General features: G+C 38.0%; 1 protein-coding gene across 2 annotated transcripts in view; it reads left to right on the top strand.

Annotated features, from left to right (window-relative positions):
• LOC308631964 (contactin-associated protein-like 3) overlaps positions 1–15,582 on the top strand; it is a gene marked incomplete at its 3' end in the record, with an annotated part of 203,915 nt that overhangs the window by 172,284 nt on the left and 16,049 nt on the right. The window contains exons 16-18 of one of the 2 annotated variants that reach the window (XM_081263513.1): positions 5,458–5,628; positions 6,310–6,528; positions 8,919–9,158. In XM_081263513.1, the coding sequence (XP_081119639.1) occupies positions 5,458–5,628; positions 6,310–6,528; positions 8,919–9,158 (630 nt within the window). The remainder of the gene's footprint in view (positions 1–5,457; positions 5,629–6,309; positions 6,529–8,918; positions 9,159–15,582) is intronic. The other variant, XM_081263514.1, reaches the window with a different exon arrangement.

Raw genomic sequence — 15,582 nt, 5'->3', positions numbered from 1 at the left:
ATGGGCTCTAGTATTAGATAGTGTTTTTACCTGCAGGATTTTCATTCAAGGTTGAATGCCATGGTCAAGGTTTTCCTCATCCGCTCAGGGCTCATTGCCTCCACAGTCCCAGAATTCTTTCAAACCTGTGAGGATCCCCTGTTGCCCTAGTACATGAACAGCTAGTTGGCTCGATATAGAGACTTCTTTCCCTAGGGAAAAGTTCCAGTGTTTTTACTCATAAGCATCGTATGCTGCTGGGCAGACATCTGGAGTATTTTTACTTCTCTCCCTTAATATGAGGGGGGTGCTGCTGAGAGGTCATCCAGTGTGGACCCTGAGCATCCCTGCATGTTCTTGCTGAGAGTGTCAGAGTGTGTGTCATCGCGGTCCCCTAATACCAGGCAGTTTCTGTGCATGTGTGGGAAACGGAGTAGCTCCAGGAGAGTACATCATCACCACCAATGTCTCACCAGAACCCAGAGTGGAGGGCACTGGCTCCTGTCCCTCTCGTCCTCATCACACACCAATCACATGGCTCTGTGAGATTCAGAGCACGGCCACCATGCTCACACCGAGATGCTCATATATCTCATGGTGATATATATATAATAAAGCCCTTTGACTCCAACCCAGAAAGGTGTGTTTTCTCTCAGGCTCTGTGAAACTGTGGCCAGCTGCAGTGGGGTGAGACCTCAGATGCTCCCCAGTTCTTGACCTGTCCCCCTTCAATCTCACTTATCACCCAGAATAAGCCTCAGTCTTTGTCATTTTCTATTAATTTTTCTGAAACCACTGTGCTTTTTGATCCCAATACTTTGTTCTTATTTAAGAAGAATGGTTTTATTATGCTTTGAATGCCTTCTGTTTCATGTGCTGGATTCTCTGCATCTGAGACATGTGCCAGCTTTACTCCATGCATGCCCTGTGTCCTCTAGTTCCTTTCATCTCTGTCTCCTCTTCAATGCACTTATCTAAGCATTCCTCCATACACGTGCCACGCTCCCTCCCTTCCTTACTTTGTTATGGCTTTTTAACTTGTTGGTGTATAGCGGGCAGCTCTGATCCATTTGATCGATTGATACATGATGTGGTTCAATTCTTCTTCGCATCCAGCTCCTCACAATCTGATGCATCTTTCTTGTCCCTTCCGAACTGTGATCTCAGGTCTAGGGTCTGTCATTCTATCACTTTTTCCCCCATGTCTCAAGTTGGTGAAGGAGGGGTCTCTTGCACTGTGTCTGATCAACTGCTCTCTGTGCTGCTTTATCTTCAACAATTACAAGTGTACTGTTCTGCGGTCCTATCACAACATGATGTGTATCCTATACTTTTATCAGGATGCCACAGGCGTCCAGTTCTTTTCACACTTCAGTATTAGCTCCTTCACATTTGGAGCCATGTTTCCTGTTTGTTGAGGTTCTGACCTGGAGCACTGGTCTATAAGAATTCTGCACTTAAATTTTCTTCTGGATTATTTGCTCTCTGGCAACTCATACCAGCCCTCCATTTCTCTCCGAATGTGGGCGTAATCCTGAGAAGACTCAGGGCATTTCCTTCATGTCAATTTCTCAACAAAACTTCAGAGGGTGAGGTGGTGTTCAAAATAATATGTAAAAACATGGATGTGTAACCGATGTGATTCTGCAATCTGTATACTGGGTAAAAATGGGAGTTCATAACCCACTTGAATCAAATGTATGAAATATGATATGTCAAGGGCTTTGTAATGTTTTGAACAACTAATAATAATAATAATAATAATAATAATAATAATAATAATTCTTTCTTCAAAAATTCCTTCTTCAGCTTCACACATCTGTAATCCTAGTGGCTCGGGAGGCTGAGGCAGGAGGATTGCAAGTTCAAAGCCAGCCTCAGCAAAAGTGAGATGCTAAGCAACTCAGTGAGACCCTGTCTCTAAATAAAATAAAAATAGGGCTGACACCCCCTACCCCAATTCCTCCTTCCTCTCTTTCCCTTTCTTTCTCTTCATCTCTACTTTCTTTAAAACAGTCTCAGTTGGTTCTTTTAGCTTCCCTTAAGCAGCCCAGAATGGTGGGCCCTACTGTGCCCAGGCCATGGGGAAAGGGAAACATGAAACATGAAAATCCACTGAGGATTACAAAACCAGATGTTTCTCAGTGACCCCACTGAGAATGGGGTCACCCATATGGAAAGAAGGAAGAGCAAATTCTAGTACCCTCAGTACTAGACTAGAAAAGAAGGTTATCAGCATGAACTCAAGGGTTTTAACATATACACAGTAGATAATATGAAATACACAAAAAGATGTGTTTGTGTGTGTGTGTGTGTGCTGTAGTGCATGTGCTGATACACCTGTTCCTGCATCTGACCACTGAGAGGGCCTTAAAGTCATGGCACCTTAGTAGCAAAGAGATATAAGCATGTGACTTAATATCCTGACTTCTGAATGTCATTTCTATCCTTCTCCATGAAAAGAAACCACCACTCCTTGGGAAACTGGCTGATTTCAGAGATGGGACAGAGAAGATAGAGGATAAACCTAGATCATCCTGCTATATATATTAAAAAAAATTGCTCAAAAAATTGCACTGTGTCAAAGGGTCTTGGGAAGGCTCCCTCTGACCTGATTTGGGACAGTGTAACCCTTGAAATCAGTTACAGTAGTAGATTATAAACAATTTACAACAATAGGGATCCAGGAGTGATTCTGCTATAAATTTGAAATGGATAAAAAAACTAAATAGGAGGTCCAGAAACAAGCCCTTCCTAACAGAGGACTAGCACCCCGTCAAGGAATGATGGAACATCACCAGTATCATCATAAATCAAGGACCATCAATCCGCTATAAAACCACTGGATGGAAAAGTGGACCAGGTTATGTAAAGGCCATTAGATGTCCAAATAGTTTCAAATCACAAAGAGAAAAATATTAATTTTATATGGGAGCAATGACAGATACCATAGCAGAAAGCAATTAAAGTTAACATGGCAAGTAGGGGGACACATTAGCACAGTGCAAGTCCTGATGTGATACACTCCCAAGGACAGAGCATCACTTCTCTGCTTTTGAAGAAAAATGTTCTTATTAATGCACTACAGCTTTACATCATAGTGACGTTCATGTTGGCATTCATTAATGCATATAACTTAACTAGATCCATTTCAATCCCTAGTGCTTCTCCTTTACCTCCCCTCCTCCCTCCCCTTGATCCCCTACCTCTACTTCATTGGTCTTTGTGCTTATTTATTGTTTTTTAACCATGAGTTGTAATTATATGTGAATGGAATTAATTGCAATATATTCATACACATACATAGCATAATTTGACCAACGTCATCTCCAATTCTCCCCTTTTCCCCTGCCTATCCTCTTCTTGTCTCCCTTCTATTTTAATAAGATCCCCATTTTTATTCCCTTTTTATCTCTAATTTTTGTATTTGAGAGAAAACATTTGACCTCTGACTTTCTGAGCCTGGATTATTTCACTTTGCATGATGTTCTCCATTTCATTCATTTGCCATCAAATGACATAATTTCATTCTTTTTTATGGCTGAGTAGAACCCCATGGTGAATATATACATACATTCATATATATATATATATATATATATATATATATATATATATATATATATAAAATATTTTCTTTATCCTTTGTCTATTGATGGGCACCCAGGCTGATTCATAGCTTGACTCTTGTGAATTGGGCTGCTCTAAACATGGTATGCATGTGTCACTACAGTGTGCTGATTTTAGTTCTTTGGGATAAATATCAATGAGTAGGATAGCTGGGTCATATGATGGTTCCATTCCTATCTTTTGAAGAATTTCCATACTTCTTTCCAAATTGGTCATACTGATTTGCAGACCTACCAATGATATGAATATACCTTTTTCCTACATGTTCTCACCAGCAGCTATCATTATTTGTATTCTTGATGAGTGTCATTCTAACTGTGGTGAGATAAAATTTCAATGTAGTTTTGGTTCGAATTTCTCTGATTGCTAAGGATGTTGAGCATTTTTTCTCATACATTTGTTGGCCATTTGTATTTCTTCTTTTGAGAAATGTCTATTTAGATCTTTTTTATCCATTTATTGAGTGGGTTATGTTTTGGGTGTTTTTTGAGATCTTTATGTATCCTAGCTAGTAACCTCCTCACAGAAGAGTAACTGGCAGATTTTCTCCCATTCTGAAGGCTCTTTCTTTACTCCTTTCGTTTTTCTATGCTGTTTTTTGACAAAATGCACAAGACTAATCTAATGACAAGTGTCTGATATATCCAATTGAGAAACATTTTACAAATCGACTGAAAAATGCTCCAAAAATATGAAAAAAAGAGGTTATTATTTTAGTCAGCTTTGCATCATTGTGATCAAAAGACCTGACAAGAACAACGTAAAGGAGGAAAAGTTTATTGTGGCTCATTTCAGAGGTCTCAGTCCACAGACAGCTCACTTCATTGCTCTGGGTCTGAGATGAAGTGGAACAATATGGTAGAAAGGCGTGGAGAAGGAAAGAAGGTCAAGACATGGGGATCAGAAAGTAGAGAGAAGGCCCTGGTTCCCAAGGACAAAATATCAACCCCAAAGCCACGCCCCCAGTGATCTACCTCTTTGAAACACACCCAACCAGCTTATGATTACCCAGTTAATCCATATGGATGGATTAATCCACTGATTAGCTAAAGTCTCTCATAACCCAATCATTTCACCTCTGAAAATTCTTGCATTGTCTCATCCATGAGATTTGGGGGGTTGACTCATATCTAAACCATAGCAGTCATATTCATGAAAGACAAGAAAAGTCTAGAATGAAGGGCACTAGAGAGGCTTGAGAAATAAATATGAAGTGTGGTCCTGGATTAAATTCTGGACCAGAAGGAAAAAAAAAAGGAGTTTTTTGTTTTGTTCTGATTTTTGTTTTTGCTATGAAGGGCATTACTAGGATGATGGGTTGTATTTGTTTATTGTTAGTTTGCAAAAAATATGGAAAGCAAGATTCTATGATCTGGCTTCCTGAGTCATAGACCAACTGCTGCCTCCAAAAATCCATCTGGTGCTGAATAGAGATTTCAAATGTAATGTATCCCTGTCAAACTTGCTTCTTCAAAATCATTCCCCAAACCCTTGGTGTCATCTCAGACTCTCTTCCACTTGCATCCAATTTAGCAGTGAATTCTGTTGACTTGAACTTGAAAATGATCCTGCAACCTACCCCTGTCTTTCCACCTGCCTGGGCACCTTCTCCCTCATCTCTTGCCCACATTGTTGGTGTGACAATCAGTCACACTTTTGCTTTGCTTACCCTCAGTCTTTTCTCAACACAGAATTCTAACCCTTAAAATAATCGCTGAATGCGATGTCCTGATGATACGGCATGAATGAGAACACCCAGTGAGGCAGGGAAGGCTTCTAGAAATTGCAGTAAAAATGATTCATGAGTTTTTCTTTTTTTTTTTTTCCTTTTTTTTTTGGCATAAACAGAGTCATTTTGGAATTCTGCTTCCTTCAACACCGAGACCTCATACCTTCATTTCCCCACTTTCCATGGAGAACTCACTGCCGATGTGCAGTTCTTTTTTAAGACCACGGTTTTCTCTGGTGTGTTTATGGAGAACCTGGGCATCACGGACTTCATCAGGATAGAGCTGCAGAGTGAGTGACCCCCCCCCCCAGGACAAGTCACAGGATGCCCATTACTTGGCATTGAAAACTGACTAAACAAAAATTTAAATAGTGTCATTCTTACCTTATAATCATATTTATTTTTTAACCACAAAAGTTCTATAAATTTTAGTCAATCTTTTTAAGGGTCAAACCATGAAGCATAAAGTACACAATAATCCAAAAATTGTTTTGCCTTCCCTGGACCATTGCCAACTAGAGTCAGAACTTTAAACAAAACTCACAAAATTGTTTCCTAAAATATTTGATCAGACAAATATTTGTTTCATGTACTCAGAGCTTAATTTATGACTGTAAAAATTTGCATTTTTTTTTGTTTTAAAATTAGAGGAGACTTTGAAACACTTTTGAGTAAAACTACTTATAGACACAAAACAAATTGTGTTTCTTCTTCTCTCTAGGGGTACACATCTACTGAATAGAACTGAGTGCGTTAAGTATTAAACTCAAAGTGAATATGTTAAAATCAGTGTGGTTTTGTTTTTATCCTCCAGGATACAAATTTCTCCTGCCCCCCCTTCCCCAACTCGAGTCACATGTCTGCATCGACACCTTTGTCCCCTTTTGTAAAGAGCACGCCATGATTCCCTGACTCGACTCAAGACTCCCCTGGGAATGAACTTGGGCAATATTCATATATGATATTTTTAGCTCCCACAGAAGTGACCTTTTCCTTTGATGTGGGGAATGGACCTTGTGAGGTCACGGTGCGGTCACCCACTCCCTTTAATGACAACCGGTGGCACCACGTGAGGGCAGAGAGGAATGTCAAGGGGGCCTCCCTGCAGGTGGACCAGCTCCCCAGGAAGACGCAGCCGGCCCCTGCAGACGGCCACATGCGCCTGCAGCTCAACAGCCAGCTCTTCATTGGTGAGTCCCGTGGCCACCGCTGAACTTGGTGGGACCACAGAGGGTGCCAGCAGTCACAACGGTGGGAGTACTTTTAGTGGCAAATGCAAGCAGCAGCTAACCGTTGGCGCTATTTATTGATAACCTTGTAGGTTCGGGAGCTTGCTGGGCTTCTTATTAGGCAACTCGTTTTGTAGGTTTTATCGTCACCTGTTTCCAGGTGAGATCATCACATCTGAAAGAGGTCAAGTAACAACCAGTGAAAAGAATCCAGCCCCAAGATCTCTGATGCCCAGGCTTGAACAGCTCACCTTACAGATGGTTGGCATTTGTGACTACTAGGTCTGATCAACACCACCTGTGTGACCATTAGCCACTTGTACCCACTTCTTCCCTTATCACTTCCAGTAGAAAGTTTATCTTATCCGTGGACAAAAGTCATCCACTGTCTGCTTAAAAACAGACCACAGGTTTGTTCCTTTAATCCTGCAGTGCGTTTGTATAGAGAGGTCAGCCCTGGGTGATGGACGTCTTTCCTTTAGCTTGCCCATAGATGGTTTTATCATTGTTTATTTTCCCCAAGGGCAAAAATTTACCTTGCCGTATTCCTTTCCAAACAATTCCATTCTAATGTAAAAACCAAGCACACTGAGGTAGTCATGCTCACTTGTTTATTTCTTATGCACCATGAAGCAAATAAGGACACCGCTCCAATTAGAAATTGGACTAAATCAGAAATTATCTCACAGCCTGCTTTACAGGAAGATTCAAACAGCTTCCAGGTACTAAGCACTATACCGCTGAAGGCTAATGTGTGTAAATATCCATGCGTGTGTGTGTGTGTGTGTGTGTGTGTGTGTGTGTGAGACTTTCACACATGTAGGAGTTTATGTACTATGACTCCATAAAATATAACTTCCAACATGGGTGGTTTTTACATTAGGGCAAGATGAATCTTCTTTGAAGGACTTGAAACCACAAAACTACCTGACATCACTGCATTAGTCAGCTTTTTGTTACTGTAACAGATACCCAAATTAAGCAACTTATAAGGAAAAAATGGTTATTTTGACCCCTAGTTTTGGAGGTTTTGACTCATGACCAGGTGGTCCCATTGTTTTGGGCCCTCTGGTGGGGGTAGTGAGCTGGGGGCAGAGCTAAATGTTCAGTTCATGGTCAGGAAGCAAAAGTGAAAGAGGAAGAGTTGAGGGTCCTACAATCCTTTTTAAGGGCACACCCCTAAGGACTTAAAACCTCCCAAGGAGCTCCAGGTGGCAAGCTGAGGAGCAAGCCTTTGCCACATGGGCCCTTGGGGTATTTTCCAGATACAAACTTAGCAGGAGTCAAATTAAGAACTTTATTTTCTTACTTACAATTTTGAGGATTATTTAAGGGAAATCCTAGGAACAAAATCAACATAAATATTTGCCTAGAATAAACATTCATATTAAGGCAAGGTTTATAAAACAGTGGTGGAGAAATCATCAGTCACCTATGAAGCTGGTTAAAAATTCAGATTTGGGTCAGGTGTGGTGATGCACACCTATAATCCCAGTGACTCTGGAGGCCAGGGCAGGAGGATCACAAGTTCAAGACCAGCAACTTAGCAAGACTTAGTAACTTAGTGAGACCCAGCTTGTCTCAAAATATAAAATAAAATAAAAGGTCTAGGGATGTAGCTCAGACGTAAAGAGCCCCTGGGTAAGTTTTAAATTACCTTTAAATAGAAAACAAAAAAGAAAAAGAAAAGAAAAGATTCAGAATTGGGATCCCCACTGAAGGTCCACTGAATCAGAGTATCTGGGTGGAGGCCACATTTTACAGGTAATTCCTGGAATCCTCTCTTAATAATATGTTATTATTACCTTTGAAACGGTGTCTATCCTGACATAAGTGTTGCCAACCTCTCTGAACAGATTCTTTTGTGTTGAAGGTTGATGTGATCCAATGTGCATGTGCATATTATTCAGTAAAGACTTAACCACTGTGTCCTCAGAAAGGAGTGGATGGAGTAGGGGGCGATCATCCACATACAAAATTTAACTACATCTATTTTTATTCTTGTAAATGTTTTGGAAGTCCATCCAGAACCTTTCTAATCTACATCACTGTTGATAAACATAAGCAAAATAGGGTTGATGTGATCTATATTTGGTGAAATTAAAGAAATGGTTTTAGAACGAGTATTTGCCAATCTCATCTAAACGTTGTTGAAGGAAGTTTTATCCGATGTCTTTTGAGGTTTCATGATATCTGATACAAATTTATATTTTTAAAATTTTATATACTCACAGTATGTTCAACAATTTGCAATTTTTGCCACTCTCCCTAAGGCCTGACTTTGACGTGGACACAAAATCCTGGATAAAATACCAAGGAGCACATTTCTATTTGCAGTGTTTCCCTTGTAGGTGGGACGGCCAGCAGGCAAAGGGGCTTCCTGGGGTGCATTCGGTCCCTGCAGCTGAACGGGATGGCCCTGGACCTGGAGGAAAGAGCCACAGTGACACCAGGAGTGGAGCCAGGGTGTGCGGGACACTGCAGTAGCTATGGACACTTGTGTCGCAACGGGGGGAGATGTCGGGAACGGCTCAGAGGGGTGGCTTGCGACTGCTCAGCCTCCGCCTACGAGGGCCCCTTCTGCTCCCACGGTGAGTGAGGCCAGGGATGGGACTTTAGAAAAAGTTGGGGGGCCTACAGCCTCTGAGGGACACCTCTGGCATCTGACACCGTGAAGCAAGGGTAAGATTTGCCATTATTAGAAATAGAGTCATTTCAGACCCCCATCCCTCTACTGAATTTAGAAGGGTACCAATTTTGAAAACCTGAGACTGTGCAATTGAATATCCATCCTCACTGGATTCCTTCTTTGGAAAATCTCTGTGTTACTCCTGTCTTCTGTTCAAGGCTCCAGATGATCTTCCAAACTCTGCCTTTGGGTTGTTCTGATTTTAAGATCATCCAAGCATCATTGTTGTTCATTGCAATGACTTGATGTGATGTAAGGATAAGTTTTAAATTACCTTAAATAGAAAGCAAATATATTAACTAGGAGGGGAAATGCATATTTAAACATTAAATACTGACTTGTCATCAATAGCACCAAACAGATGCGTTCCTGTAAGATGTTTGACTATGTTCTTAGAGGAACTTGGTGGTGTATCAGGCAGCTTCTGCTTAGGTACAACTCATCTTTTGAAGGCAGAAGGTATTAAGTTGCTGAACTGACTTCCTAAATATACTTACATTTGTAATACTTCTATGGAAACTCTTAGAATGTTGATTCATCAAAGCTAAATTTGTATCTTCAGGTGTTTCTTGGCTGTCACACACACATTATGTTTAGCTATATAATAGGCTTTAATTGCTATAAAAATTGTTTGCCTTTCAAAAGAATCAGTTACATAGAAGTCACGGAAATTTTCCAAAAGGCACCTTCTTCATAAGTTTTCTGGGTTTCCTCTTGGATAAGTTATAATTACTGTCTATCTGTGGTAAGAAATCATATCATTCTAATAGGGATACTGAACACTCCTCACATTTGATAGTCAGCATTAGTCAGGGGTGACCACTTCATCATGGTCACAGTGTGGGCTTCCAAATAACTTGCAGCACACATTGGCAAAGTTAAATTTGAATGTCATTTCATAGCCTAAAATTATATTGCATATAGACACTCTGTTATAGGTGAACAAGAAATGGCCCGCCCTCCAGTGACTAGCGGGTAAGTTATAATTACTTTCTTAGCCTAGTAAGAATAATCCAGATATTCAGGGAATTCTTTGTATTTTAAGGAAATACAAAGAGTGCAGTAGTACTCCACGACAATGATCACCGCTCAACATCTTTATTTATAAATGGATGGATGTGTGTGTGTGTGTGTGTGTGTGTGTGTACACTAAACATATTTTTGGAATAAATCTGATGTAAAATTAAAATGTCGACTTTTTGTAAAAAGTTTTAAAAGAAGCTTAAAATATTTCCATCTTCTTTCTCTTGGAACAACATAGATACACCCTACTTAAGATTTTATTTTCTGAAAGACTCATGGTGCTGCTCAGTGGTAGAATCTTTGCTTACCATGTATGAAGACCTGGGTTCAACCTCCATATCACCAGAAAAACAAAAAAAAATGATTTTATTTTCTGGTGAACAGTAAGTTTGAAGAATATCTCTGGCACAAAAGGAAATGTCTCAGTTCTGATCTTGAAGGAGAGCTGATCCTAAAGTGATCCTCTTCCTAGTTAGTGCAGGAGTTCTATTCCATGGACTCATCCGGCAGAGGGTCTGGATTAACTGGATCAGTGTGGAACAGTTTGTGTCTCCCGGGGACACAGAATTCATTAAAATAGTCCAGGCACATCACTAAACTAAGAAAAGAACCAAACAGCAAGCTCTGGGGAGGATCTATGTCTAGAATTGTTAAAATATGTTATCTGCAATATCAAATTTTCAACCAAAATAAAAAGTCATGAGACATGAAATAAGAGTGTTCTCCATACATAAGAAGCAAAAGGCAGAAAAACACAGCTGCCTTTGAGAGAGTCCCAATGTCAGGCTTAGCAAGCAGGAATTCCAAAGAGGCTATTAGAAATATGTGCAATGAAATAAAAGTAACTATATGTTATGGAGTGAATGAACATAGGAATGTTCAATTCATATGCCGAAGCCCTCATCACCAACATTATGATATGTGGAGATGGGGCCCAGCTTTAGGTCATGAGGTTGTGAGGATGGAGATCCCTCTGCTAATATATACATCCTTATCATAGGAAGAGATCGAGAGGCAGCCATCTGCCAACCACATAGAAGGCTCGCAGCACATACCACATCTCTGGCACATTGATGATAACCTTCCAAACCTCCAGAAGAGTGAGAAAAGAATAATGATTTGAGCCACCTTGATTCTAGTGTTTTGTTACAGCAGCCCAAGTAGACAAAGACACCATGCTTGAGTGAGAGAAAATATGACAGTTCTCATCAAATATAGAATTACAGTAGATGAAACAAATATTTCTAAAAAAGAAATAAATAGAAATTCTGGCATTATAATGTACAATAATGGAAATGAAAAATTCATAGAGAGACTCAACAATAGATTGGAAACAGCAGAAGAGTCAGCAAACTTCAAGATGGGTCAATAGAAATTATGTATCTTAAACAACAGAATAAATAAAAACCAAACAGATCATCAGAGAAGCGTCAGACATCATTAAGCACACCAACATATATGTAATTGAATGTCAGAAGGAAAGTATCAGAAAAAAATTACTTTTCAAATAATAGTTGAAAATATCCCCTAATTTTTGAAAACCATTAATATACACACACACACACACACACACACACACACGCACACACACACATTTATAAAATCCAGGTAGGATAAACACAAGAAAATCCATACCCAGGCACACCTTGGCAAAAAATGTTGAAAGCTGAAGTCAAAAAAGAAATTTGTTAGAAAACCATAGAGAAAGATGGCTCATTCTTCCTTGGTGTAAAAGCAAACACCAAGATGAACAGCTGATGTTTCATCAGAAACACTGGAAGCCACAAATCAGGGAAATAACACACTCAAAAATGTCAAATAAAACAATTGTCATTCAAGAAAGTTATACCCAGCAAAATGATCTTGCAAAAAAAATGACAGCAAAATGATGGTATTCACAGATTTAAGAGAAAATTGCAAAGAGAAGGTGGGGGAGGGGAGAACTCACCGCTGGCAGGCCTGTCTTAAATAGCAGAAAGAACGTAACCCTAGGCAGTAAGACAGTCTATACCTGTGCACTTGGGTACACTTACACACACCAGCATAAGTTTGTAGGTAGCTAAAAAAAGAGTATAGTGGTATATTTCTTATCCTTACTTTTTTTAAAACTGATATAAAAAAGAAATTATATAAAACTATAATGAGAATGAATATGTGTGTGTGTGTGTGTGTGTGTGTGTGTGTGTGTTGTTGTTGGCTCTGGAGATGTGTATTTGAAAGTAACAGCACAGAGGAGACAGGTGGGAGGAAAGCTGTAAGGGAAGAAGGAAGTGAGACTAGATGGTAACATGGATTTCAGGAACACAAAGAGTTAATATGAATACATACTTTTTTCTTTTCTCAGATGCTTTAAAAGACACCAAATTTATAAAATCCTAATTAGATGAGCACAGAGTTTCTAATTAAAGCAATGGAATATTGGGTTTAGTATAACAGTAGCTCAAAACAGGTAGAAGTAATAGAACTATACGGAAGTACCATTTATATATCACACTTGAATTAAATTAGTGTAAATATAAAGCAGATTTTTACAAGATATACATTGTAAGCCCTAGAGCAATCACTGAAGAAAAGAAAATTGAAAATTGTGGTGAAGCACAATAAAAGGATTATACATCAAAACCTATTGGGATATACAGTGTAGGATTTCAAGAGTGGTTCAGCATTTCAATATGTGTTATGCAAGATTAACAGAATGAAAGAGGAAAAAGACGTGGTCATCTCAATTGATGTTAAAGAAACATTGAAAAAAAGAAAATCTTTCATGATAACAAAATATTTAATAAACTAGGAATAGAGTAAAACTTTCTCAATATAATAAAGGCCACATGTTGAGAAACCTACAGCCACCATCCTACTCCATGATTAAAGTTTCTTTTTTGAGATAAGGAGCATGACAGATATGCTAATACTTTTCATAGTACAGGGTGTTCTAGCCAGAGCAATTAAGCAAGAAAAGGAAAAAGGTCATCCAAATTCAAAAGAAAAGAACTGTCTCTATTCTTGGATCATGTTGCTTTAATTACAGAAAACCCTAAAGAATCCAGGAAGGAAAAACTGTTAGAAACAATAAATGAATTTAGCAAAGTTGCAGAATATAAAATCAACATGCAAAATTTGACTCTATTTCTGTACAGTTACAATAAAAAATGTACAAATGCATGAAGTTTTATTACATGATCCAACATGGATCACATTGTACTAAGTGAAATAAACCATAAAGTTGGCAAATGTATGATCCCAGTTTTACTAAATATTGATTACAGGCAGATTCATAGACAAGAAGTAAATCAGAGGTTACAAGGGTAGGAGAAGGAAAGGAATGCAGACTTATTGTTTCATGAGTACATGTTTCTCCTTGGGATGAGGAACATTTTTTTTCCCATACATTTTATTGGTGCATTATAGTTGTACATAATGGTGGGGTTTCTTGTTACATATTTGTACATTCATACAATATGGCAATATAATTTGTCCAGTATCATCCCTCAGTATTTCCCCTTTTCCTCCCCTCCAGGAGTAGGAAAATTTTTGAAAGTAGAGGTTGGTGGTGATTGTTCAGTTTCATGGATTTAAGTAATAACCATAAAAAATTACATTTTAAATGGGTTAAAATGGCAAATTATGTGTATATTTTGCCACAAAAATATAATGAAATAAGAAAGGAATTAAAATGATATAATACAAAATATTTGCTAATATAAAAGAAAGCAGAATGAGAGTGGAAAGAAAACAGAAATGAAATGAAACACAAAAGTCAAAAGTAAAATGAGATATATAAATCTAACTATCAATAACAACATTAAATGTTAACGGTATAAACAATACACCACAAGGCAGATTGTTATCAAAATGGGTAACAATAACAAAAAAGGTCTATTGATATGCTGTCTAAAGTTTAGATTGAAAGACAGGTTAAAAATAAAAGCATGGAGAAAGATATCCTATGGAAGGAAGTACGATAGAAAACCAGAGGAGATGTACTTATATCAGAAAAAAATACACTTTACAGAAAAAGGTGCTACTAGAGATAAAATAACTTTTATAATGATAAGAACCTTTTATAATGTTTAAAGAGATAAAAAATTATAAGTATGTGTTCAGTTAATAATATCATCCCACAATACATAAAGAATACCTGACAGAATTTAAAAAAGAAATAGACAAATGAGGAATAACAGTTGGAGGGTTCAAAGTTCTACTTTAAATAATGGGTAGACTAATTGGGCCAAAGATGATCAAGAAAATAGAAAACTTGGGGGAAAATAAAACCCAAAGCAAATGATCCTCCACTCAATAATAGCAGAATATATTCTTCTTAAGCACTCATGGAACATTGTCCAGTATAGACAACATGCTACCTGTAAAACAAGCCTTGGTAAACTTAAATTTTAATTGAAATCATACAAAATATCCTTCTAAACACAATGGAATAAAATTAGAAATCAATAGCAAAAACAAATCATGGAATATTATAAATAGGTAGAAATTCTTACACTTCTAGTTTGACAAAGAAGAAAAAAACATAAGGGAAATTTAAAAAAAGATGAATGAAAACAATACCTATTTGATGCACCTAAGGCCATGTCTAGTATTTTTTAAAATACTGTCTGTATTTTAAAAAGAAGAGAAGTCTTAAATCAATAACCTAACCTTCCATCTGAAGATACTGGACAAAGAAGAGAAAACTAAATCTAATTTAAATGAGAAGGAAAATAAACATTATAGTGAATTTCATAAAGTAAGTATTATAAAAACAACAGAAAATGAACAAAACCAAAAGTTAGTTCTTTGAAAAGATTAACAAAATTAACAAACCCAGTAAAACTGACAGAGAAAACAAGAGAGAGAATTTAAATTACTAGAATTTAAGTTATAATGTCACTAGAGTGGACAGGGGCAAGAGAGACATTACTACTGAGTAACAGAAGTAACCCGGATTGTTAGGGAATATTATGAACAACTACATATGTGAAAAAAATCAGTTAACTTAGATGAAGCAAATTATTAGGAAAACACAAACTACCAAATTTACTCAAGAATAGAGAAAATCTGAATAGGCTTATAGCGATGAAGAAAATTAGTTATTTTAAAGCAATCACATAAGATAAAACCCAGGTCTGTATGGTTTCACTGGTAATTTCTATGAAATTTTTAAATAAAAAGTACTATTTGTTATTCGAAATTCTGCCAAATGAGAGAGAGGGGGAGAGAGAGAGAGAGAGAGAGAGAGAGAGAGAGTGTGTGTGTGTGTGTGTGTGTGTGTGTGTTTCCCAACTCATTGTGTAAGGTCAATATTTTCC

Source organism: Spermophilus citellus (genome assembly GCF_964194105.1).
Source record: "Spermophilus citellus genome assembly, chromosome: 12".
Taxonomy (NCBI): domain Eukaryota; kingdom Metazoa; phylum Chordata; class Mammalia; order Rodentia; family Sciuridae; genus Spermophilus; species Spermophilus citellus.
Note: the sequence above shows the minus strand (reverse complement) of the source record. Positions and strands in the feature narration are given on the sequence as shown.